The sequence below is a fragment of the Somniosus microcephalus genome, chromosome 13 (genome assembly GCF_052327205.1).
Source record: "Somniosus microcephalus isolate GS21.2 chromosome 13, FLI_Smic_1.0, whole genome shotgun sequence".
Classification (NCBI taxonomy): domain Eukaryota; kingdom Metazoa; phylum Chordata; class Chondrichthyes; order Squaliformes; family Somniosidae; genus Somniosus; species Somniosus microcephalus.
Window position 1 is genome coordinate 163,238,306 of NC_140999.1, and position 23,917 is coordinate 163,262,222.

Consider the following 23,917-nt stretch of genomic DNA (forward strand, 5'->3'; position numbering starts at 1 on the left):
ATTTTGACAGAAGGAATAGGGAGAGGCAATAGACACTTAATGACATAGTTTTAAAGAGTGTGCAGGGACAGAGGGACCTGGGAGTTAATGTGCATAGGTCCCCGACAGTGGTGGGACATATTGAGCGAGTGGTTAGCAAAGCACATGGGATTTTTGGGCTTCATAAATAGAGGTATGGAGTACAAAAGTAGAGAAGTTATGCTGAACCTTTATAAAGCACTGGTTAGGCCACAACTGGAGTATTGCGTCCAGTTCTGGTCACCACACTTTAGGAAGGATGTGAAGGCCCTTGAGAGGGTGCAGAGGAGATTTACCAGAATGGTTCTGGGGTTGGAGGAATCTTAGCTACAAAGGACAGGTTGGAGAAGCTGGATTTGTTTTCATTAGAGCAAAGGAGGTTGAGGGGTGATTTGATAGAGGTGTACAAGATTATGACGGGTTTGGATAGGCTAGATGGGGAAAGGCTGTTCCCACTAGTTGATGGTACAAGGACTAGGGGACACAGATTTAAGGTTTTGGGCAAGGGATACAGGGAGGGACTTGAGGAAAAACTTTTTTACACAGTGAGTGGCGAGGACCTGGAATTCGCTGCCGACGGAAGTGGTGGAAGCGGATGTTTTCAAGGGGGGGACTGGATAGGCACTTGAGGGAAATAAACCTGCAGGGCTACGGGGATAGAGAGGGGGAATGGGACTAACTGAATTGCTCTACAGAGTGTCGGCACGGACTCGATGGGCCAAGTGGCCTCCTTCTGTGCCATTATGACTATGACTATAACCCCCTTTACCAACTATAGTAAACCTCAATGACTACACCCCCTTTATCAACTAATATAGTAAACCTTTTAGATAAAAGCACTACAAATACTGGAAATCTGAAATAAAAAACAAAACAAATGGAAATACACAGGTCAATCAGCATCTGTAAAGGAAAAAAAACTTTCAATAAACTAATATTCATGTAGGGCAGAGGAAACGCTTCAAGGACACCCTCAAAGCCTCCTTGAAAAAGTGTAACATCCCCACCGACACCTGGGAATCCCTGGCCCAAGACTGCACAAAGTGGAGGAGAAGCATCCGGGAAGGCGCCGAACACCTCGAGTCTCTTCGCCGGGAGCAAGCGGAAGCCAAGCGCAGGCAGCGCAAGGAGCGCACGTCAACCCAAGCACCCCACCCACCGTCTGCCCCACCTGTGACAGACTGTAGGTCCCGCATTGGTCTAATCAGTCACCCGAGAACTCATTTTTAATGTGGAAGCAAGTCATCCTCGGTTCCGAGGGACTGCCTAAGAACTTATCCCTCACTATCAAACGATGTAGCTCCTTAAAATAACCTGGTTCTCTCCCAAAAAAAACTTAATTAGCGAGGTGTCAACCAAATACATTTTGAGGGTCAAAATGAAAACCAAGACAATCGCCCTGGGGCTTTTCCTCGATAAACATGCCCTGCGATGTTGGAATTGTGTGCAGCATTTTCTATAGTCTTCGCCATGGAGTTCCACTGAACAAGATTGACCCGAATGGCATTGAAGGCTGGGGGGAATAAAGCTGAAGATTTTGTTTCAACAGCTTTAAGCACTTCGAACAATATAAATTTAACGCAGATGCTTGGTCCAGAGGAAGCACTGGAGCCCAGCGTTTATTTACATTACAAACACCGTGAGCATGGCGCCAGAAACCTCACCATTCCCCCTTCCCCTCCCCTAGAGTTAACGTTAGTGCCTCGCAAGTAACCTACACCTCCTTCCCGCTTTTCAGCAGCCTGATCATTCCCTGCACTGGGCTGCCTGCGTCCGAGCGGCTCCTGAGCCAGTCACCCCGCAACCAAGCGGCGAGGAACCATCAACAACCACAACAAGCCCGGGTGGGAAGGCGGGCGGGCAGGCATCACCTCCATCGTCGGCCCAGCCTCTACCCACCGTGTTTTTCTTAGACACCATCTTATCCATCTTCTTCGCGATGCGCACGATTTCCTCCAACTTTCCCATTATTTTTGTATTTTTTAATTTGGTTTGCCTCGCGAAGTTAAAAGGGAGAAAGAAACAATGGCCGCTGTCATCAGTGCCGAGGAGCCAAGCTCCCGCCCCCCTCCGCTAAGCTTCGCCTCTTGTATATGGCGCTCAGTTCGGCCATTCACAGATCGCGGCTCCCCGCCGCAAGCGGTGCTGGGAGTTGGAGTTCCGGCGCCGAGCCGGATGCCGGCTCCCACCGTCACGCCTGTCACCGGCCAACTACAACTCCCGGCATGCGCCGCTGCACCCGGCTCCCTGAAGAAGGTTCTGGGAGAGAAGGTTGTCGGTGGTTTATCCAAACGCGTTTTCGTGGCGCTCAGCCTCAGACTCATTTTATTATAACTTGGAACACGGACGCTTCCAGGCCGCAGAAAAGGCAGACTCATTTCATTAGGTCTCTTCTCCTGGAAACTGATTTTTTTTTGTGTGCGTGTAAGAAAGAGTTTAGGTTGCATTCCATCAGTGCTTTGAAGCATATTTTGTGACGGTTCCTGCTGAAAGGAGACCTGAAATGTCTTCAGTGCTTTGAGGTTTAGGACTGGAAACATGTAACCGGGCTCCTTCTCGCTGGTAGGGCAGGACTGAGCTCTTGTGCCACAAAGGGCTACTAGCGTCATTTGCCAAGTGGAGAATGGGTGGAGAAGAGATTCAGTTCACAACTTGAGTTCTGAGGTTTTCTTTGCTGATGTAAATTCTTAAAATCTAACCTCGAAATGGGAATGATTGACTTCTGTTTTGAAACACATGTTTTGTGACAGATTTTCATTTTTGATTTATCTGAAGTGGCCCAATCCAAGAAAAACGGATTGAAAGATAAATGGTTGTTTTACTTTGTGATGGTGTAATTGGAATCTCTATCCTGCTTTTTACAGCAACACCTGTCCAACATTTTAATTTAGATAGTTCAGATTTGCATTAATTGCTCCCTACTTTTCTAAAATGCTCATTTATGTTAAATGTAAAACTGAATCTGATACTAAAATAAAGGGAAAACTTAAAAACAATTGATTTTCAACTTTAAATAAAACAAAGGGAATAAGAAGAAACAATCTATTGGGGCAGTACAACAGGTTTAATTCGGGAAGAACGTTGCTGCTCCAACATGCAAACTAAACTCTCCACAGAAAGTTGTCATTTCAAGTCCAAGTACCCTTTTAACTGTGATAATTGTTAATTACTGCCAATCAACTTCTTGGGTCCTGAACAGTAAGTATTATAAGTGTGTGGTCTCATTGCATCAGGTTTTAATTGTTTTACTTTTCCTTTGTCTTTTTTCTTTCTCAATCCAATCGTTCCCTCTTTACTTCTCTTGCTGTACCTGCTTTGACATTGAATTCACCCACTCTAATTTACACTTCCTTCACAATCCTTCAATCTGGTTATCAGCTCACACTTTCTGCAACTTGCCATACAAAAAACCTAGACGTGCAAGGGCAAGATGGTGTTAGATGCCCTGCTACATTATTTTGCTATGGTGGATCTATGTGCCTTTAAGGACACAGTGTAATTATTGATAATTGGATTGCTGGATCAGGGAAACAGAGTGGAATGTGCTAGTCAGTTTCAGCCTGTATCTCCAAAAGACCTAGCCCCAGAATGTGCTGGAGCGGGGCATCTCACGGCGTGCTCTCTTCATTAGACTTGTTCCTGCATACTTCAGCTCACCATATTTTCGCCCACAAAGTTGCTGGAAGTGTGAACTGTTAATGGCCTGGTTAGGGCAACAGGGCATCTGGGACCTTGGTGAACAATGGGGCAGTGTATCTCCTTAACCAATGCGATTTAAGGAATGAACAGGAAAGACGGAGAAGGAGGGTGATTAGAGTGGGTGAATTCAATGTCCAATCAAGTACAGAAAGAGAGAGAGGGAAAGAAAGATTGGATTAAGAGAAAGGAAAATGGAAAGTAAGACATTACTTTCCAAATGATATATTTAAAATCTCCAACAACAATTCACAACCTGAAGGAGTGAGACTCCACACTTTAATTGTTGACTCTTCCTAAGTAATTGCCTATTAAGTCAACCATGTGCCCCTTTTCCACAACCAATAAAAAAACAAAGCTTAAAGAAAACTTAACAAATTAAATTAAAATTCCATTTTCAGTGGTGATGATGCACTCCAGTGCCCACTGGTCACGGAAGGCCTCAAGCGTGCTGGTGGACACTGCATGCTCCATCTCCAGGGCCACCTGGGCGCGAACGTAGCTGCAGAAGAGCACTTGTAATTGTTGACTTTCTGGGCGAGAGGTTGACTGGCAATCATTAACAATTATCACGTTAAAAGGGTACGTAGACTGCTAATTACTACCAACTTGACTTTCTGTGGCAAGTTTAATGGGCAATTAATGTGCAAATGCAGCAACTTCATGAAAATCACTGGGATGTTGAGAGCGAGATGCCGTTTTTGGAAAACTAACAGTGGAGCGATGCAAACTGGCCAGCAGCTTGTGGCAATTCATGGGGTAGCTCTTCCTCGCCACAAGTTGTTGGGCAATTTACACATTTTTAACAGCGTGCATCGTTCACACGCCGTTATTTTCAGCAACTTCTGGGCAATTAAACTCTGTACTAGGGGTGTGTGTTTCATTGAAAATTCATAAGTACCTGCAGTACCTTTTGTGTTTTTAGGTGGCGCTGTGATGGATGTTTCATTGCTAAAGGTTTTGTGACACTGCTATATTTTATCTTACGCTGAGTACATCTATTATAGCTGTATTTAATTTTATTCCAATACAGGGTGAGCTTATCCAGCACACTGATTTTTAACACCTACCAGCTGTTTGTAAACAGCCTGCCCCTCAGATCATAGAATCATAGATGATACATCACAGTGCCTGCGCCGGCTCTTTGGTAGAGCTATCCAATTAGTCCCACTCCCCTGCTCTTTCCCCATAGCCCTGTAATTTTTTTCCCTTCATGTATTTGGCCAATTCTCTTTTGAAAGTTACTATTGAATCTGCTTCCACCACCCTTTCAGGCAATGCATTGCAGGTCACAACAACTCACTGTGTATAAAAATGTTTCCTCATGTTGCCTCTTTTTTTGCCAATCACTGTAAATCTGTGTCCTTTGATTACCGACCCTTCTGTCACTGGAAACAGTTTCTCGTTATTTACTCTATCAAAACTGTTCATAATTTTGAACACCTCTATCAAACCTTCTCTGCTCTAAGGAAAATAACTCCAGCTTCTCCACATAACTGAAGTCCCTCATCCCTGGTACCATTCTAGTAAATCTCTTCTGCACCCTCTCAGGCCTTGACATCCTAAAGTGTGGTGCCCAGAATTGAACACAGTATTCCAGCTGCGGCCTAACCAGTGTTATAAAGGTTTAGCATAACTTTCTTGCTTTTTTACTCTATTCTTCAATTAATAAAGCCAGGATCCCATACACTTTTTTTTTAACAGCCTTCTCAACTTGTCCTGATGCCTTAAGATTTGTGTACATACAGCCCCAGGTCTCTCTGTTCCTGGACCCCCTTTAAAATTGTACCATTTCGTTTACATTGCCCCTTTTACATTTTGGTAGGAAGAATGATCAGATAGTGCTGAATAATTTTATTTTGCTGTGTTGGAGCTCTGAAAAATAAAATATTGTTTCTTTTGTTAACAATTGTGTGACCAGTAAAAGTCAGGCAAACAATTTCCCTCGAGAACAAGAACCACCAATACATAGCCAGCAGGGAGTCTTGGTCCTGCTCCCGTTGCACACTATATCAGATAAAATGGAGGGATAAAGTGTTATCGTCTCCCCAACAAGCTGGCCTCCAAACTCTTGGCCTGAACACTTCCCTCTGCAACTGGACCCTGGACTTCCTAACAAACAGACCCCAGTCTGTCAAATTAGGTAACCACACCTCCGCGCGCGCGCGCGCCCCCCCCCCCCCCCCCCCCTGAACACTGGGGCCCCACAAGGATGTGTGCTGAGCCCCCTCCTCTACTCCCTCTTCACCCACGACTGTGGCTGTTAATGGTTCCAACACCATCATCAAGTTTGCGGATGACACCACAGTAGTAGGCCAGATCACCAACAACGATGAGTCAGCCTACAGGGAGGTGGTCCAGCATCTCGTGAAGTGGTGCGCTGATAACAACCTGGCCCTTAACACCAAGAAAACAAAAGAAATCATTGTGGACTTCAGGAAGTCCAAAGGCGGAAGTCACACCCCCATCCACATCAATGGGGTTGTGGTGGAAAGGGTGGACAGTTTTAAGTTCCTCGGAGCCCACATCACGGAAAACCTCTCCTGGTCCCTCAACACCACCTCTCTGGTGAAGAAGGCCCAGCAGCGCCTATATTTCCTAAGGAGGCTGAAGGGATGTAACCTGTCACCCCTGATCCTCTCTAACTTTTACCACTGCATTATAGAGAGCATCCTGACAAACTGTATCACAGTATGGTATGGCAGCTGTAGCTACTATGACCGGAAAGCCCTGCAGCGGGTAGTCAAAACTGTTTAACGCATTACTGGCACCCGGCTACCGACCATAGAGCACATATACCATAAACGCTGTCTACGGAGGTCACGGTCCATCATCAAAGACCCTACCCACCCCAGCCACAGTCTGTTCGCCCTCCTGCCATCTGGGAGACGCTACAGATGCATTCGCACCCGTACGACCAGATTTAGGAACAGCTTCTTTCCCAGGGCTGTCATCCTACTGAACTCCACAAATAAACTCTAAAGCCTGCACACCTGCCAATGCACTTTATTATGGTTATATTTATGTTAATATACTACAAGCCAAATGTATGTTGAATGTTTAAATGTCTTAATCCAAATGTACACTCTCGGGAGCCGCAAGCCTACATTTCGTTGTACTGCACTTGTGCACTAACAATGACAATAAAAGTTGATTTGATTTGATTTGTTACCGATTGGGAATCCTGCTCTTTCTATTGCTTCCTCTGGGCACCACCCTTGCAGCCTATAACTCTGCTGTATCATCCCCTTTCTCCCAGCCTCTGATCTTCTGCTACCTTCAACCCCGGCCGTAACCTGTGCCTCCACTATCTTCCTCCTCCAATCTCTAGCCCTGCAGCCCTATAATACATTTCCCCCTCCCCTCAGCCTCTAATTTTAATCCAACTTCCTTCTTCCTCATTTCCTCCCAGCCTCTAACTCTGCAACCTTCCTCTGTCCAGCCCTAATTCTGTTCTACCTTTTATCTGCCAGAACCTCTAACTGTACTGTCTGTTCTCAAAGGCCCCTACTGACCTCATCATAACCATCCCTCAGCTCTACTTCAATTATCGCCCTCTAACTCCTCTTGGCCTGAAGATTGCTCGTCTTGACTTCCCATGAGCTGCACCATGGAAAGTCGACGAATGAATTAATGATACTGAAATATGGCAAAAATATTGGGCCATAATGCGCTGTCAAAATAACGGTGTGGCTAATGGTGCTTGCTGTTATTTATGCTCAATGGTGCAGAGGGGCAGATGTGCAGTTAAACTCAAATATTCAAAAGCTGCTGTCCGAGTTGCGCCGCTCTGCCATTAGCTTCACAAAAACGGCATCTCACTGTCTGGCTCACCATTGACATGCATTGAATGGGATGAAGTTGCTGTATTTCTGCAGTAGATACAAACTAAATTCACCACAAAGTTACGTATTGTCCATTTAATTCGAAGTACCCTTTTAATGACGTGATAAATGTTAATTACTGCCAGTCAACCTTTCTGGCACTGAAAATTAACTCTTCTCATTCCTTTCGGTTTTAATTGTTGGCGATTTTCAAAAAGTAAAATTTCTGTCTTCTCTTTCTCTCAATCCAATCTTTCTTTCCCTCTCTTTATTCCAGCTATTCACAATATAAATGATCTAGACAAGGGAACTAGATGTATATATCTCCAAATTTGCAGACGACACAAAGCTGGGTGGGCGTGTGTGCTGTGAGGAGGATGTCGAGAAACTACAGGATGATTTGGACAGGTTGGGTGATTCGGCAGAAGAATGGCAGATGCAATATAACGTGGATAAATGTGAGGTTATCCACTTTGGTGGCAAAAACAGGAAGGCAGATTATTATCTGAATGGCAATAGATTGGGAGAAGGGGAAGTGCAACGAGACCTGGGTGTCCTTGTGCACCAGTCGCTGAAGGTAAGCATGCAGGTGCAGCAGGCGGTTAAGAAGGCAAATGGTATGTTGGCCTTCGTAGCGAGAGGGTTTGAGTACAGGAACAAGGATGTTTTGCTGCAGTTGTACAGGGCCTTGGTGAGACCACATCTTGAGTATTGTGTGCAGTTTTGGTCGCCTTATCTGAGGAAGGATGTTCTTGCCATGGAAGGAGTTCAGCGAAGATTCACCAGGCTGATACCTGGGATGGCAGGATTGACGTATGAGGAGAGATTAGGACGATTGGGCTTGTACTCGCTGGAGTTTAGAAGAATGAGAGGGGATCTCATTGAAACATAAAATTCTGACAGGACTGGACAGACCAGATGCAGGAAGGATGTTCCCGATGGTCAGGGAGTCCAGAACCAGGGGTCTAAGGATAAGGGGTAGGCCATTTAGGACAGAAATGAGGAGGAATTTCTTCACCCAGAGAGTGGTGAACCTGTGGAATTCTCTACCACAGAAGGCAGTAGAGGCCAATACATTAAATATATTTAAGAAGGAGTTGGATATATTTCTTAAGGCTAAAGGGATCAAGGGGTATGGGGAGAAAGCAGGGACCGGGTACTGAATTTGGATGATCAGCCATGACCGCATTGAATGGCGGAGCAGGCTCGAGGGGCCGAATGGCCTACTCCTGCTCCTATCTTCTATAAGAACATAAGAAATAGGAGCAGGAGTAGGCCAATCGGCCCCTCGAGCCTGCTCCACCATTCAATAAGATCATGGCTGATCTGATCCTAACCTCAAATCTTCTATCACTGTGCATCCACCCGAACCCATGTGATCTCCCGGGAGAGGCGAAAAACCAGATAAAGACCCAATGGCCAATTGGGGAGAAAAAAATCTGGGAAATTCCTCTCCGGCCCATCTAGGCGATCGAAATTCTTCCAGGAGATCACGCTGTCCCTATATTTTCTACAGTACTTACCTTCTGTAAAGGCGATCTCCACCCCAGCCAGGAACAGGAATAAAACCATCTCCTGAAATCTAACACAGAATTAGAACACAGTAGGAGCAGAACCAGGCTACACGGCCCCTGGGCCCACTCCACTACCCACAGGGCCATGACCATTCCGAACCTAGACTCATGTCCAATTTCCTGCCCGCTCCCCGTAACCCTTAATTCCCTTTACTTCTAGGAAACTATCTATTTCTGTTTTAAATTTATTTAATGATGTAGCTTCCACAGCTTTCTGGGGCAGCAAATTCCACAAACCTACCACCCTCTGAGTGAAGAAGTTTCTCCTCATCTCAGTTTTGAAAGAGCAGCCCCTTATTTTAAGATTATGCCCCCTAGTTCTAGTTTCACCCATCATTGGGAACATCCTCACCGCATCCACCCGTTCAAGCCCCTTCACAATCTTATATGTTTCAATAAGATCGCCTCTCATTCTTCTGAACTCCAATGAGTAGAGTCCCAATCTACTCAACCTCTCCTCATATGACCGCCCCCTCATCCCCGGGATTAACCGAGTGAACCTTCTTTGTACTGACTCGAAAGCAAGTATGTCTTTTCTTAAGTATGGACACCAAAACTGTATGCAGTATTCCAGGTGCGGTCTCACCAATACCTTGTACAACTGCAGCAATACCTCCCTGTTTTTATATTCCATCCCCCTAGCAATAAAAGCCAACATTCTATTGGCCTTCTTGATCACTTGCTGCACCTGCATACTAACTTTTTGAGTTTCGTGCACCAGGACCCCCAGATCCCTTTGTACTACAGTACTTTCCAGTTTCTTGCCATTAAGATAACTTGCTCTATGATTTTTCCTGCCAAAGTGCATAACCTCACACTTTCCAGTATTGTATTCCATCTGCCAAATCTCTGCCCACTTACTTAGCCTGTCTATGTCCCCTTGCAGGTTTTTTATGTCCTCCTCACTCACTACTTTCCGTCCCATCTTTGTATCATCTGCAAACTTTGATATGTTACACTCGGTCCCCTCCTCCAAATCGTTAATATAGATTGTAAAGAGTTGGGGACCCAGCACTGACCCCTGCGGAACACCACTGGTTACTGGTTGCCAATCTGAGAATGAACCATTTTTCCCAACTCTCTGCTTTCTGTTAGAGAGCCAATCCTCCACCCACGCCAGAATATCACCCCCAATCCCGTGATTTTTTTATCTTGAGCAATAATCTTTTGTGTGGCACCTTGTCAAATGCCTTTTGGAAGTCTAAATACACTACGTCCACTGGTTCCCCTTTATCCACCCTGTATGTTACTTCCTCAAAAAACTCCAGCAAATTTGTCAAACATGACTTCCCCTTCATGAAACCATGCTGAGTTTGTCCTATTAAATTATGTTTATCCAAATGTCCCGTTACTGTCTCCTTAATAATGGACTCTAACATTTTACCAGCCACTGATGTTAGGCTAACAGGTCTATAGTTTCCAGCCTTCTGCCTACTACCCTTTTTAAATAAGGGTGTTACATTAGCAGTTTTCCAATCTGCCGGGACCTTTGCTGAGTCCAGTGAGTTTTGGAAAATTATTACCAATGCATCCACAATCCCTACCGCTACTTCCCTCAAGACCCTAGGATGCAAGCCATCAGGTCCAGGGGATTTATCCACCTTGAGTCCCATTATTTTACCAAGTACCACTTCCTTAGTGATTTTAATCGTATTAATTCCTCCCCCCCTAGAGCCCCCTGTTTGTCCAGTGTTGGGATATTCTTAGTGTCCTCTACTGTAAAGACTGATACAAAATAATTGTTCAGTGTTTTTGCCATCTCCATGTTTCCCACCATTAATTTCCCGGTCTCATCCTCTAAGGGACCAACATTTACTTTAGCCACCCTTTTTCTTTTTATATAACTATAGAAACTTTTACTGTCTGTTTTTATATTTTTTGCTAATTTACTTTCATAATCTATCTTCCCTTTCTTAATCAATCTTTTAGTTATTTTCTGCTGTCTTTTAAAGACTTCCCAATCTTCCATCCTCCCACTAGATTTGGCTACCTTATATGCCCTTGTTTTTAGTCGGATACTATCCTTAATTACTTTACTTAGCCACGGATGGCTATCTTTACTTTTACACCCTTTATTCCTCAGCGGAATATATTTTTTTGGAAGTTGTAAAATAACTCCTTAAATGTACACCACTGATCATGTACCGTCTTACCCTTTAATCTATTTTCCCAGTCCACTCTAATCAATTCCGCTCTCATACCTTCATAGTCTCCTTTATTCAAGCTCAGCACGCTTGTTTGAGATCCAACCTTCTCACCCTCTAATTGAATATGGAACTCAACCATGTTATGGCCATGTTTCTCTTTCTGTACCTGATTTGACATGGAATTCACCCACTCTAATTTACACTTCTCATTCTTTGCGCTGTTAATTTCACAATCCTTCAATCTGATTGGTTAAGGAGATACACAGTCGCTTTCCCTGTTCACTTGGGTCCTAGATGCCCGGTTTCCCTCACTGTGACATTATCAGCACACACAATTTGCAAACCTAAACTTGCAAGGGCAAGTCTAACTAACGACAGATGTCATTAGATGCCCTGCAAATTATGGCCCAATGTTAGTTGAATCTCACATGTGTGGACCTTGGGATGGATTAGATTGTTCTATGACAGATGCTATTGTATAACATTGTAAGACAAACTGGTGTAATCACAGTTACATTTTCTGACTAAACATCATAAGCAACGGTAATAGTAACTTTTGTTATGAGCAAACATGACTGCTATATTCCACCAGCAGTATCTAGCATCAGTGATCAATTCATTTGTTTTTTTGGTGATGTTGGCTATGAAAGAAATGTTGGCAAGGATGCTGGGAGAACTCCCTTCTATTCTTTGTATGATGCCATGGGGTCTTTAATATTCTTCTGAACCACTAAAACTGTCAGACAAGACCTCAGTTCAACATCCTATCCACACAACACACCGCCAAGAGTACTGGTGCATCCGCCCAGATTATGTGCTCAAGGTAGAGAGAGAAAGCGAGAGAGAGAGTGTTTTTTGTCCATAGCAATGCTACAGGAGATCAACTATATTTTAAAATCTTGCATCTAATATGCATCTGTTCTGCCATGCCTTTCAAAGGCATTAAATTTGAAAGTGTCACACTTCAAATGACAATGGCCTATAAATTGGATCGTGCTGTGCCTGTTTTTCAGGTGTGAAACCGGCGCCTAAAGGTTGAATATCCCAGATTGCTGATCTCTACAGATTAAGTTGTTGGTTTATTCTTTTAGGCTGTTAGCCAAAAAAGACAGATGTTGACTATTTTCTCCATTTCACTACTGACTGAGTTTTGGGAACAATTTTGTGCTGGTGCTGGACTGCCTGTCTGCCTTGGAAATATTTTATTTCACTCATGGGTGGTCTGGTAGGTCTGCCTTTCGTGCTTGAGGAGGAGGGAAGCAGCATGAAGAGGAAGAAGAGCAGAAGCAGCATCAACCACCAGTCCCCCCCTAGCTGCCAGAGCTTTTGGAGAACAGCTAATTCAAGAGTGCTTCACCTGAACCATCCCCACTGCAGCATCAGTCCCGCTATCCTTTTAACTACTGTCCTCACAACCACAATCTGACTGCCTTCCTGTAGTCCAGCCTTGTGGGTCTTGCCATTACTTGACTACAAATATTAACACTAAATCTAGAAAAAAAAAATTACTATTACAACTCAATTCATCTTTGCATAACAGTAAACTTACTGAATTAAGATTCACCCTTGTGCAAACCCTTAGTACTTGCCTTGTGTGCTTGTTTATCTACCCTACGACGTGAATCCCCAGTGGCTACAGCTTAGGAGGTGGAAGGCTGCTGAACTTTCATTGAGCACACTTCAGATGGCCGTGGTGGGCAACATCAAGAAGCAATGGGCCTTAAGGGACCGACTGCAGCATCTTGCCTTGGGCTACAGCAGCCTGGCTCAGCTGGCTGTGTGGCACTGATGAAATGGGTGGTGGGGGAGCAGGCATCTCGCCCTGAGAGAGGACAGCAGGTGCCTTTCCAATGGAGCCAAGACCATCGAAAGTGTAATAGGAAAGTGAAAGGGGAGTTCGGGGCTAAAAGGGAATATAAAATAAAGACTAGCAGATAATATAAAAAAGAAATATAAGGATATTTGTAAATGTATAAAAGAATAGAGAGGGACCATTTGGCTGAAGGAGGGAATCTAATTGTCGAGGATGAAGGTATGGCAGAAATATGAAATATTTTGCTTTGGTTTTTACAGATGATGCTGGAAGTGAGAATGCGGGTTTTTAATGGAGGAAATGAAACAATTGTTAGAGATAACTTTAGAAAAGGAATTCGTTCTGGAAAAACACCAGCAGAATGGAAGGTGCATATGACACCCAGGCTTAACAACTAGTTAGCCTAATGCCAGTTGAGCCAAACTCTTTAACTCAATATTTGGGACAAAAATTAGTGACTATTTTGAAATGCATAGGTTAGTCAAAGACAGCCAGCAAGGGTTTAGAAACATAGAAAAATAGGAGCAGGAGTAGGCTATTCGGCCCTTCGAGCCTGCCCCGCCATTCAATATGATCATGGCTTATCCTCTATCTCAATACCATATTCCCGCTCTCTCCCCATACCCCTTGATGCCTTTTGTGTCTAGAAATCTATATCTCCTTAAATATATTCAGTGACTTGGCCTCCACAGCCTTCTGTGGTAGAGAATTCCACAGGTTCACCACCCTCTGGGTGAAGAAAGTTTGTTAAAGGCAAGTCATTTTTGACAAATTTAATGGAGCTTCTTGAAGTGATGACTGATTGGATAGATAAAGGGGATGTATTGCATACGGATTTTCAGAAAGTGTTCCATAAGGATTCTCACGAGGCTTGTTAGAAAGATTCAGGTTTATGGTATGAAAAGAAATGTACTAGCGTAGCAAGAGAGTTGGTTGACCGATAGAAAATACACTTAGGGTAAATGGGTGTTCACCGGATTGGAGAAGGGTTGGAATAGGTGTACCCAGGGGTCATTGCTTGGTCCACTTTTGTTCTCGGTATATATAGATGACTTGGGCTTTGACATGGGGAGAATCATCTCAATTTGCTGACAACACAAAAGCAGCAGGTTTGGCAAACAGCAAGGAGGATTGTAAAAGACTTTGGAAGACAGATTAGTGGAATGAGTAGAGAGGCGGAAGGTTTATATATGGATAAATGAGAAGGAGACACCGCGGGGGACACTCACTAGAAAGTGACACCACGGGACACACTCACTAGAAGGAGACACCGCGTGACACACTATAAGGAGGTCGGGACCCAGGAGTGAGGACGAGCCTTACAGCGAGGTCGAGGCCCAGGAGTGGCGCAGCGTGGACCAGCAGCAGGGTCGGGAGGACCATACTGCAGCCTATGAAACCCAAGCAGAGAGGACAGTAGGAGTATGTTTGTGTGTGTGTGCTAGGCCGATGTAGCAGAGCCTGGTCTCCAATCATTTTGAATCCCCTTGCCTTTGGACCAAGATTTTGCTCTGTACAAGCCCATGTGGTAGCTGTTGTGCAACGGCCACCCCACGTTAAAAGAATTCACGCACAAGCATCTTCCACCCTTTAAAAACGTCAGGAGCCTCATGGACAACCCCAACAGCGACAGACCGAAATGCCATACTGCTATCGTTGTCAGGGAGCTCAGACGTTTCAACATAGACATCGCCGCCCTAAGCGAGACCCAGCAGGCAGGGGAAGGCCAGCTCAAGGAGCAAGGCGGTGGTTACACCTTCTTCTGGAAAGGGAAACCTGAAGAAGAACACCGTCTCCATGGGGTAGGCTTCGCCATAAAAAATGAGCTAGTTGAACATCTCAGAGACTCCCCTTGTGGAATAAATGAACGCCTCATGACTCTACGGCTCACCCTAGCCCGGAACCAGTGCGCTACGGTCATCAGTGCGTAGGCCCCAACACTGGAAGCCACAGACGAGACCAAAGAGGAATTCTACTCCAGCTTTGAACAATCCCTGTCCCGAGTCCCAACGGGCGACAAGCTGATCCTCCTTGATGACTTCAATGCCAGAGTTGGAAAGGACACAGACCTCTGGGGAGGTGTGATCGGCAGAGAGGGGGTAGGGAAAGCCAACTCCGGCAGAGAGGGGGTAGAGAAAGCCAACTCCAATGGTACCCTCCTGCTGACGAAATGCTTAGAACATGGCCTTGTCATAACCAACACCATGTTCTGTCAGAGACAAGTACAAGGCTTCATGGCAACACCCTCACTCCAAGCACATGCATCTGCTGGACTACGTCATCGTCTGAGCAAGGGACCACATCACCCGCGCCGTGACAGGAGCTGACGACTGCTGGACAGACCACCGCCTAATCTGCTCTGTCATCTCCATCAACGTAGCCCCAAAACAACGGCGGCAACAGAAGCAATGCCGCAGGAAAATAAACGCTGGAGCACTCAAAGACCCTGCTAAGAAAACCCTATTCAGCCTGCGGCTCACAACCAACCTGGCGGCTCACAACCAACCTGACGACTCCCAGTGATTCAGAGACACAGTGTCCACAGCGCCTTCTCTGCACTCAAGGCCTCCATAATCGGCACCTGTGAAGAGACGTCGGTCACTCGACCAGGAAACACCAAGACTGGTTCGACAAGAACGACCAAGAGATCCACGAGCTAATAAGCCGCAAACGCAAGGCATTCCTGATCTGGAAACGGCAACAGAACTCGAGAGCAAGAAAGCAGCTCTACAGACGCCTGAAGGCTGAGGTCCAACAAAAAACCCTCGACCTAAAGAACAGATAGTGGGTGGAGAAAGGGCAGGAGATCCAGCAGCTAGCCGACAACCACGACATGCGTGGATTCTTTAACGCAGTCAAGACCACCTACGGCCCAAGCACCCAAGGTCCTACCCCACTGCGGGCCAAGAATGGAGAGGTACTCATCAAGGACAGAGAGGCAGTCAGTGCCCGCTGGAAGGAGCACTTCGAAGATCTCCTTAACCGAGACTCTGTCTTCGACGTGAGTGCCCTCAACTCCATCCCGCAGCATGCTACCCACCACCACCTCAGCACAACCCTAGCCTGGCATGAGGTTGAAAAGGCCATCCGACAACTGAAGAACAACAAGGCCTCAGGAGCAGATGCAATCCCCGCCGAGGTGCTAAAACATGGCGGAGAAGCACAATTGGCATGAATACATGAACTCATTTCTCTTATTTGGAAGGAGGAGAGCATGCCAGGGGATCTCAGAGACGCCCTAATCGTGACCATCTTCAAGGAAGGTGACAAGTCCGATTGCGGTAATTACAGAGGAATCTCCCTGCTGTCTGCCACAAGGAAAGTAATCATAAGAATCCTCCTCAATCACCTTCTCCCAATGGCTGAAAAGCTCCTCCCAGAGTCGCAATGCAGATTCCGCGCACTAAGGGGCACAATGGACATGATCTTCACCGCACGTCAACTACAAGAGAAATGCAGGGAACAGCACCAACCGCTATACATGGCCTTCTTTGACCTCACAAAGGCCTGCGACACTGTCAACCGTGAGGGATTATGGAGTGTCCTCAAATTCGGCTGCCCTCAAAAGTTTGTCACCATCCTCCGCCTGCTTCACGACGACATGCAAGCCGTGATCCTGACCAACGAATCCACCACAGACCCAATTCACATACGGACCGGGGTCAATCAAGGCTGTGTCATCACACCAACACTCTTCTCGATCTTCCTGGCTGCAATGCTCCATCTCACCGCCAGTAAGCTCCCTGCTGGAGTGGAGCTAATTTACAGAACAAACGGGAAACTGTTCAACCTCCATCGCCTCCAGTCCAGATCCAAGGTCGACCCATCCTCTGTCATCGAATTACAGTATGCAGATGACGCTTGCATCTGTGCACACTCTGAGGCCGAACTCCAAACCATCGTCAACACCTTCACCAAAGCGTATGAGAGCATAGGCCTTACACTAAACATCCGTAAGACAAAGGTCCTCTACCAATCTGCCCCCGCCACACAGTACTGCTCCCTGATTATCAAAATCCATGACAAGGCCTTGGACAGCGTGGACCACTTTCCATACCTCGGGAGCCTACTGTCAATAAGGGCAGACGCCGATGACGAAGTCCAACACCGCCTTCAGTGTGCCAGTGCAGCCTTCAGTTGCCTGAGGAAGAGTGTGTTTGAAGACCAGGACCTCAAACCCAGCAGCAAGCTCATGGTCTACAGAGCAGTAGTGATACCAGCCCTCCTGTATGCTTCAGAGACATGGATCAAGTACAGCAGGCACCTCAAAGCACTGGAGAGGTACCACCAACACTTCCTCCGCAAGATCCTGCAAATCCATTGGCAGGATAGGCACACTAACGTCCGTGTTCTCGCTCAGGCCAACATCCCCAGCATCGAAGCTTTGACCACGCTCGATCAGCTCCGATGGATGGGCCACATCGTCCATATGCCCGATACAAGACTCCCAAAACAAGCGCTCTACTCTGAGCTCCGACATGGCAAGAGAGCCCCAGGTGGGCAGAGGAAACACTTCAAGGACACCCTCAAAGCCTCCTTGAAAAAGTGCAACATCCCCACCGACACCTGGGAATCCCTGGCCCAAGACCGCACAAAGTCGAGGAGAAACATCCAGGAAGACGCTGAACACTTCGAGTCTCTTCTCTAGCAAAGAGCTGGCACAAACAAGATGGGCAAATGGCCTTCTCCTGTGCTGTAACCTTCTGTGGTTCTAAAGATCCAATGCTGAACAATAGTGGTACTGCAACAAGGTAACACTGAACTATTTTGGCATCTCAGAAACAGCACTGGAATGAGTCAGAGTCATAACAGCACAGAAGGAGACCATTCGGCCCATCGAGTCCATGCTGGCTCTCTGTCTTCCGGTTTAAATTCTTAAGACGCCGGCCCTCTGTAGAGCAATCCAGTCAGTCCTGTTATGTTCATAAATAACTAGACGTTTTCATTATGAACAGCGAGCTTGAGCTAGTCACTTTATTCAGCCATGTGGACTTGTACAGCATCCATCTTGACTACTGCCTTGTGAGTAGCCTAGTGCATCGTGGGTAGCGCAGTATTTAAACATACAGCTCCACCTAGTGTACCATTCTAGAATGACATGTTACTGATCATTACATCCCCCTTTCTTTGAGGTTAAACAAAATCAATATCAATCAATCATAATGACATAAACATCTTCACAACACTCAATACATTTTCAATATAGTTTTCTTTGTGCTCAAAGATTAAGTCTATCAGGCTTTTTTACTTCACGTGTGGATCTTCTCAGCATGGGTAAGTCTGATGTGTTTTCATGAGAGCCTGTATGTGTGTTTGTGTTAGATTGTTCTGGTGGCGAGTCACAAGATTCAGTTGCGGCATTGTCATCGATTTGCTCTTGGATAGTTTCTTGTGTTTTCAGGAGGGAATGGCGGTTCCTCCTGAGAATCTGTCCTTCCTCAGTTCTAACCTTGGTCCTTCTTCCTCAAGAACTGTAGCTTTCCTGTTCCATGCATCTGGATCCTCAATCCTGACAACATCATCCCTTGTCAATGGTTTCAGAGTTTTGGATGACTTGTCATAGTGTGATTTCTGTTTCACCTTTAACAGTTGAAGTCTCTGTCTCAGTTCCTTACTCTGCTTTTCTTCTGCACAGCAGGGTAGCGTGGTACACAACTTGCGACCCATTAGGAGTTCAGCAGGTGAAGAACCAGAGTCTAAAGGTGAGGCTCGGTAGCTCAGCAGGGCAAGATAAGGATCAGACTTGCTTTCTGTTGCTTTCTTCAGTAGCTGTTTGAGAACTTGAACACCTTTCTCTGCCTTACCATTCGACTGAACATAAAGAGGACTGGATGTGATGTGTTGAAAGTCATAATGTGCTGCAAACTGTTGCCACTCCTTACAGTTGAAGCATGGACCATTGTCGCTAACGGCAATCCTGGGAATTCCATGTCTGGCGAAGACGGATTTCACATGCATTATGACACTGCTTGCTGTGGTGCTTGAGAGCAGCGCCATCTCAGGATAGTTAGAATGGTAGTCAATCACTAATAGATAGTCTTTACCATTCAAATGAAAAAGGTCCATACCAACCTTTTGCCATGGTGCTGTTGGTATGTCAGCTACTATCATTGGTTCCTTTGCTTGTTTGTTTTGGTGTTTCTGACATGTCTCACATTCACCTATCATGTTCTCAATGTCCTTATCTATGCCAGGCCAATAAACAGTGTCTCTTGCTCTCCTTTTGCATTTTTCAATTCCGAGGTGTCCCTCATGAATCCTTTCGAGCATGTCTCGACGTAGAGCCTGTGGAATGACTATTCTGTTCTGTTTTAGTAATAGTCCACTTGCGACACTCAACTCTGACCTGATGTGAAAGTACTTTGGACAGGAACCTTTTGGCCAACCATGATGAATGTTCTCTATTACTGTTTGTAACACTGTATCTTTTACTGTTTCTTCTGCTATTTGCTTTGAATTTGTGTCTGACACGGGCAGCGCAGCAGTGACCATACTCACATGAACATCCACATCTTCCTCAGTAGAGCTCGCATGACTCATTGTGGGTGGTCGGGATAGTGCATCTGCTAACACTGTGTGTTTGCCTGGTGTGTAGATCAGTTCAAAGTCATATCTTTGCAGCTTCATCATGAGTCGTTGAATCCTTGGAGACATCTCGTTCAGGTTCTTTTTTATGATGGCAACCAGTGGGCAGTGGTCTGTCTCAACTGTGAAGGTGGGAAGTCCATATATGTAGCCATGGAACTTTTCTAGTCCAACTACCAAGCCTAGACATTCCTTTTCAATCTGGGTGTATCGACACTCAGAATCAGTCATAGACCTGGAGGCATAGGCAACAGGCTTCCAATCTTCACCCTCTGCTTGTAGCAAGACCGCGCCTAGGCCATCTTTTGATGCATCCGTTGACACTTTGATTCTCTTTGTTGGGTCAAAGAAGGTGAGTACAGGTGTGGTTGTCAGCACTGTTTTGAGGTTCATCCACTCTTGTTCATGTCTTTCTGTCCATGTGAACTCATTTGTTTTATGTAGCAGGTCTCGCAGTCAGGCTGTCTTGGCTGACAAGTTAGGAATGAACTTTCCAATGAAGTTTATGATCCCCATGATGCATAGCACTTTTTTGTCAGTGGGTCGGGGCATTTTGAGTATGGCGTTTACTTTTTCCATATCTGGCTCTATTCCTTTACCAGATAGATTATCTCCTAGGAAAGTGACTTCCTGGATGCCAAACTGACACTTGGCTTTGTTGAGCTTCAGTCAATTCCGGCGTATGCTCTGTAGCACTTTAGTCAGTCTCTCATTGTGTTCTTTCAGTGTGGAGCCCCAGATGATGATGTCATCAACATAGACCCGAACTCCTTCCAGACCTTCAATTATGTGTTCCATCACTCTATGAAAGATTTCAGATGCAGATATTATCCCAAAAGGCATTCTGAGGAAACAATACCTGCCAAATGGTGTGTTGAAGGTACAGTATTTGGTGCTTTCTTCATCCAGTTTTAGTTGCCAAAATCCTTGTGAGGCATCGAGCTTTGTGAAGTATCTGGCACCTGACATTTCACTGGTGATTTCTTCTCGCTTGGGAATCTGGTAGTGTTCACGTTTTATGTTTGCATTTAAGTCCTTTGGATCCATGCATATTCTTAGATCATTGTTCTTTTTCTTTACACATACCATGGAGTTAACCCAGTCTGTTGGCTCTTCGACTTTCCTGATGACTCCTAGTGTGGTCATTCTGTCCAGTTCATTCTTGAGCCGGTCACGCAGGGGTGCTAGAACTCTCCGTGGAGCATGTACCACTGGCTGAGCATCCTCCTTTAGCTGGATCTTGTAAGTGAATGGCAGAACTCCAAATCCTTTGAACACATCCTGGAAATTATTCACTACAGAATCCACCGAGTCATCTGGCCTGCTTATGGCACAGTTTATACGGTAGACTCTTTTGACCAGTTCTAAGTCCTCACAAGCTTTGTCACCTAGTAGTGAATCAAGTCCTTCAGCCACAACAGAAAACATGAGATGATGCACTTTGTCTTTGACTGTCACTTTAAGTCTGCATACACCTAAGCTATCTATTTTCTGTCCATTATAGCTCTTCAGTAGTACTGACTTTTTCTGTATTTTGGGCTTTTCTTTCATATTTTTAATGTCACTCATACTGATTAAGTTTGCTTTTGCCCCAGTGTCTAGTTTTAATGTAACTAATGCTCCATTTACCTGCAGTGACATTATCCATTTGTCCTCTTTTACTGCATTAACTTTATGTTCAGCATTGTCCATTCCTGAGGGCTGCACATTTTCTGTATCCTTTTCTATATTGTCACATGACACCATTCCTACAAAAAATGTCTCACTTAAATCAGTGTCCTCTTTTACTGCATTAACGTTATGTTCTTTCTTTGTTTTTACTTTTGAAAAGCATAGTTTGGCAAAGTGATTCTTTCCATTACATTTTGTGCACATTTTCCCAAACGCTGGGCATTATTTTAACTGGTGTTTGTAACCACAGCGTTTACAATTAAAAATTCCTTCCTCCGATTGCTTTTCATTTCTGTTCTGCCCACGTTCTTTTCCTTTGTAGGACACAGCACCGACAGCAGCACAGTCACTCATTACAATCGCATTGTTATTAATTTCACTGAAAGTCTTCACGTGCTTTTGAGCTAGCTCACTGGCATGGCATATTTTCACAGCATTCTCCAATGTTAGTTCGGTTTCTCTCAACAGACGTTCCCTGACCTTTTTATCATGAATACCAAACACAATCTGGTCACGAATCATGGATGATTTCAGTTCAGAGAAATTACATGTCTGCTTTCAGTTTCAGATCGGTCACAAAGCTATCAAAAGTCTCATTTTGCTGCTGTGTCCGTGAACGGAACACGTATCTCTCATAGGTCTCATTCTTTTTGGGAGAACAATGTGTATCAAATTTCTTTAGCACATCGTCCAGTTTTTCTCTGTCCTCCTCTTGATCAAATACAAACGTATTAAATACCTCTATCGCCTGCGGGCCTGCAACCATGAGCAGCAACGCTATTTTCCTTGCGTCTGGCTTCGTACCGAACCCGATGGCAGCAATATAGAGTTCGAATTGTTGTTTGAAAGTCCGCCAATTGCAGTCGACATTCCCTGTGAGTTTCAAACCCTCCAGTGGCTTCAAATTCTCCATGTCGCGTTTCACAATATTCAGCAGATTTTACCAATCCTGGTACCATGTTATGTTCATAAATAACTAGACGTTTTCATTATGAACAGCTAGCTTGAGCTAGTCACTTTATTCAGCCATGTGGACTTGTACAGCATCCATCTTGACTACTGCCTTGTGGGTAGCCTAGTGCATCGTGGGTAGCCCAGTATCTAAACATACAGCTCCACCTAGTGTACCATTCTAGAATGACATGTTACTGATCATTACAAGTCCCATTCCCCCGCTCTATCCCCGTAGCCCTGCAAGTTTATTTCCCTATCCAGTCTCCCCTTGAAAACATTGAGTATCTCCGCTTCCACCACTTCCGTCGGCAGCGAATTCCAGGTCAGCACTCGCTGCGTAAAAAGTTTTTCCTCACGTCCCCCCTGTATCTCTTGCCCAAAACCTTAAATCTGTGTCCTCTAGTCCTTGTACCATCAACTAGTGGGAACAGCCTTTCCCTGTCTAGCCCATCCAAACCTGCCATAATCTTGTACACCTCTATCAAATCACCCCTCAACCTCCTTTGGTCTAATGAAAACAAATCCAACTTCTCCAACCTGTCCTTGTAGCTAAGGTCCCCCATTCCCAGAACCATTCTGGTAAATCTCTGCAGCCTCTCAAGGGCCTTCACATCCTTCCTAAAGTGTGGTGACCAGAACTGGACGCAATACTCCAGTTGTGGCCTAACCAGCGCTTTATAAAGGTTCAGCATAACTTCTCTACTTTTGTACTCAATACCTCTATTTATGAAGCCCATATGCGTTGCTAACTACTCTCAATATGTCCCACCACCTTCAGGGACCTATGCACATTAACTCCCAGGTCCCTCTGTCCCTGCACACTCTTTAAAACTGTGCTGTAGTGGCGCTTCTTAGTTTCCAAACAGGCAGGCCACTGAGCTGTGGGGCCTTTAACAACGAGTAGACGCTTGTCGAAATAAAACGTTCCCAAACGTAGCTTTGTCTTTTAAACTGTTTACTATAACACTTAACAAACGGAATTACAAAGCAAACACGTATAAACGAACACGGTCAAAAACTGTACTGCTCCAAACCTCACAGCTTCTGCCTCTTTCGACCACGTGCAGTTTAAACTGTAAAATGGCTGCACCCATGTGTGGCTTAAGGACTGTTCCATTGTGGCAAGAATGAAGGGGGTGTCGGACTATACTACTGGAGCAAGAAAATAGGGGGTTTCTTAATACAATAAGTCGGTCAGGTAAATTAACTGTATTATGCCATTTAGCCACTATTTTAAAGTATTTTCTTAAGCTTTTATGGCTCTTACATTCTGGCCCCTAATTGACTAGGCACATGAAGCATATCAATTACTCAAACATTCTTAAGAGTCATAAACTAATGAGTTCAACGTATTTACAATATAAATGTCCACTTTTTTCATTCAGGAACCTTTCACGCTGCTTCTTGTAGCAGGCAGAGCTTTGTGATCGGTCTTTCCAGGGTACTGGTCTTGGTTTGCAAACAAACGCGACGAACGACGCCTCTGGAGTCTGGCATGGTCTTAATTATTTTTCCCATCAACCAAGAATTTCTAGGGGCTGAATCATCCACGATTAAGACAATGTCTCCGACAATGAAGTTCCTCTTTGTTTTGGACCATTTTTGACGCTCCTGTAGCAGAGGTAAGTATTCTCT

The 23,917-nt window shown here is 45.1% G+C and overlaps 1 protein-coding gene across 3 annotated transcripts in view; it reads right to left on the reverse strand.

Annotated features, from left to right (window-relative positions):
* LOC147108739 (transcription elongation factor A protein 2-like) overlaps positions 1 to 2,140 on the reverse strand; it is a 69,535-nt gene extending 67,395 nt beyond the window's left edge. Inside the window, exon 1 of one of the 3 annotated variants that reach the window (XM_086005503.1) lies at positions 1,918 to 2,130. In XM_086005503.1, the coding sequence (XP_085861629.1) occupies positions 1,918 to 1,986 (69 nt within the window). In that variant the 5' untranslated portion in view covers positions 1,987 to 2,130. Of the gene's footprint in view, positions 1 to 1,917 lie in introns of all 3 variants that reach the window. The other 2 variants (XM_086005502.1, XM_086005501.1) reach the window with 2 other exon arrangements.
* Positions 2,141 to 23,917: the final 21,777 nt, after the last annotated feature.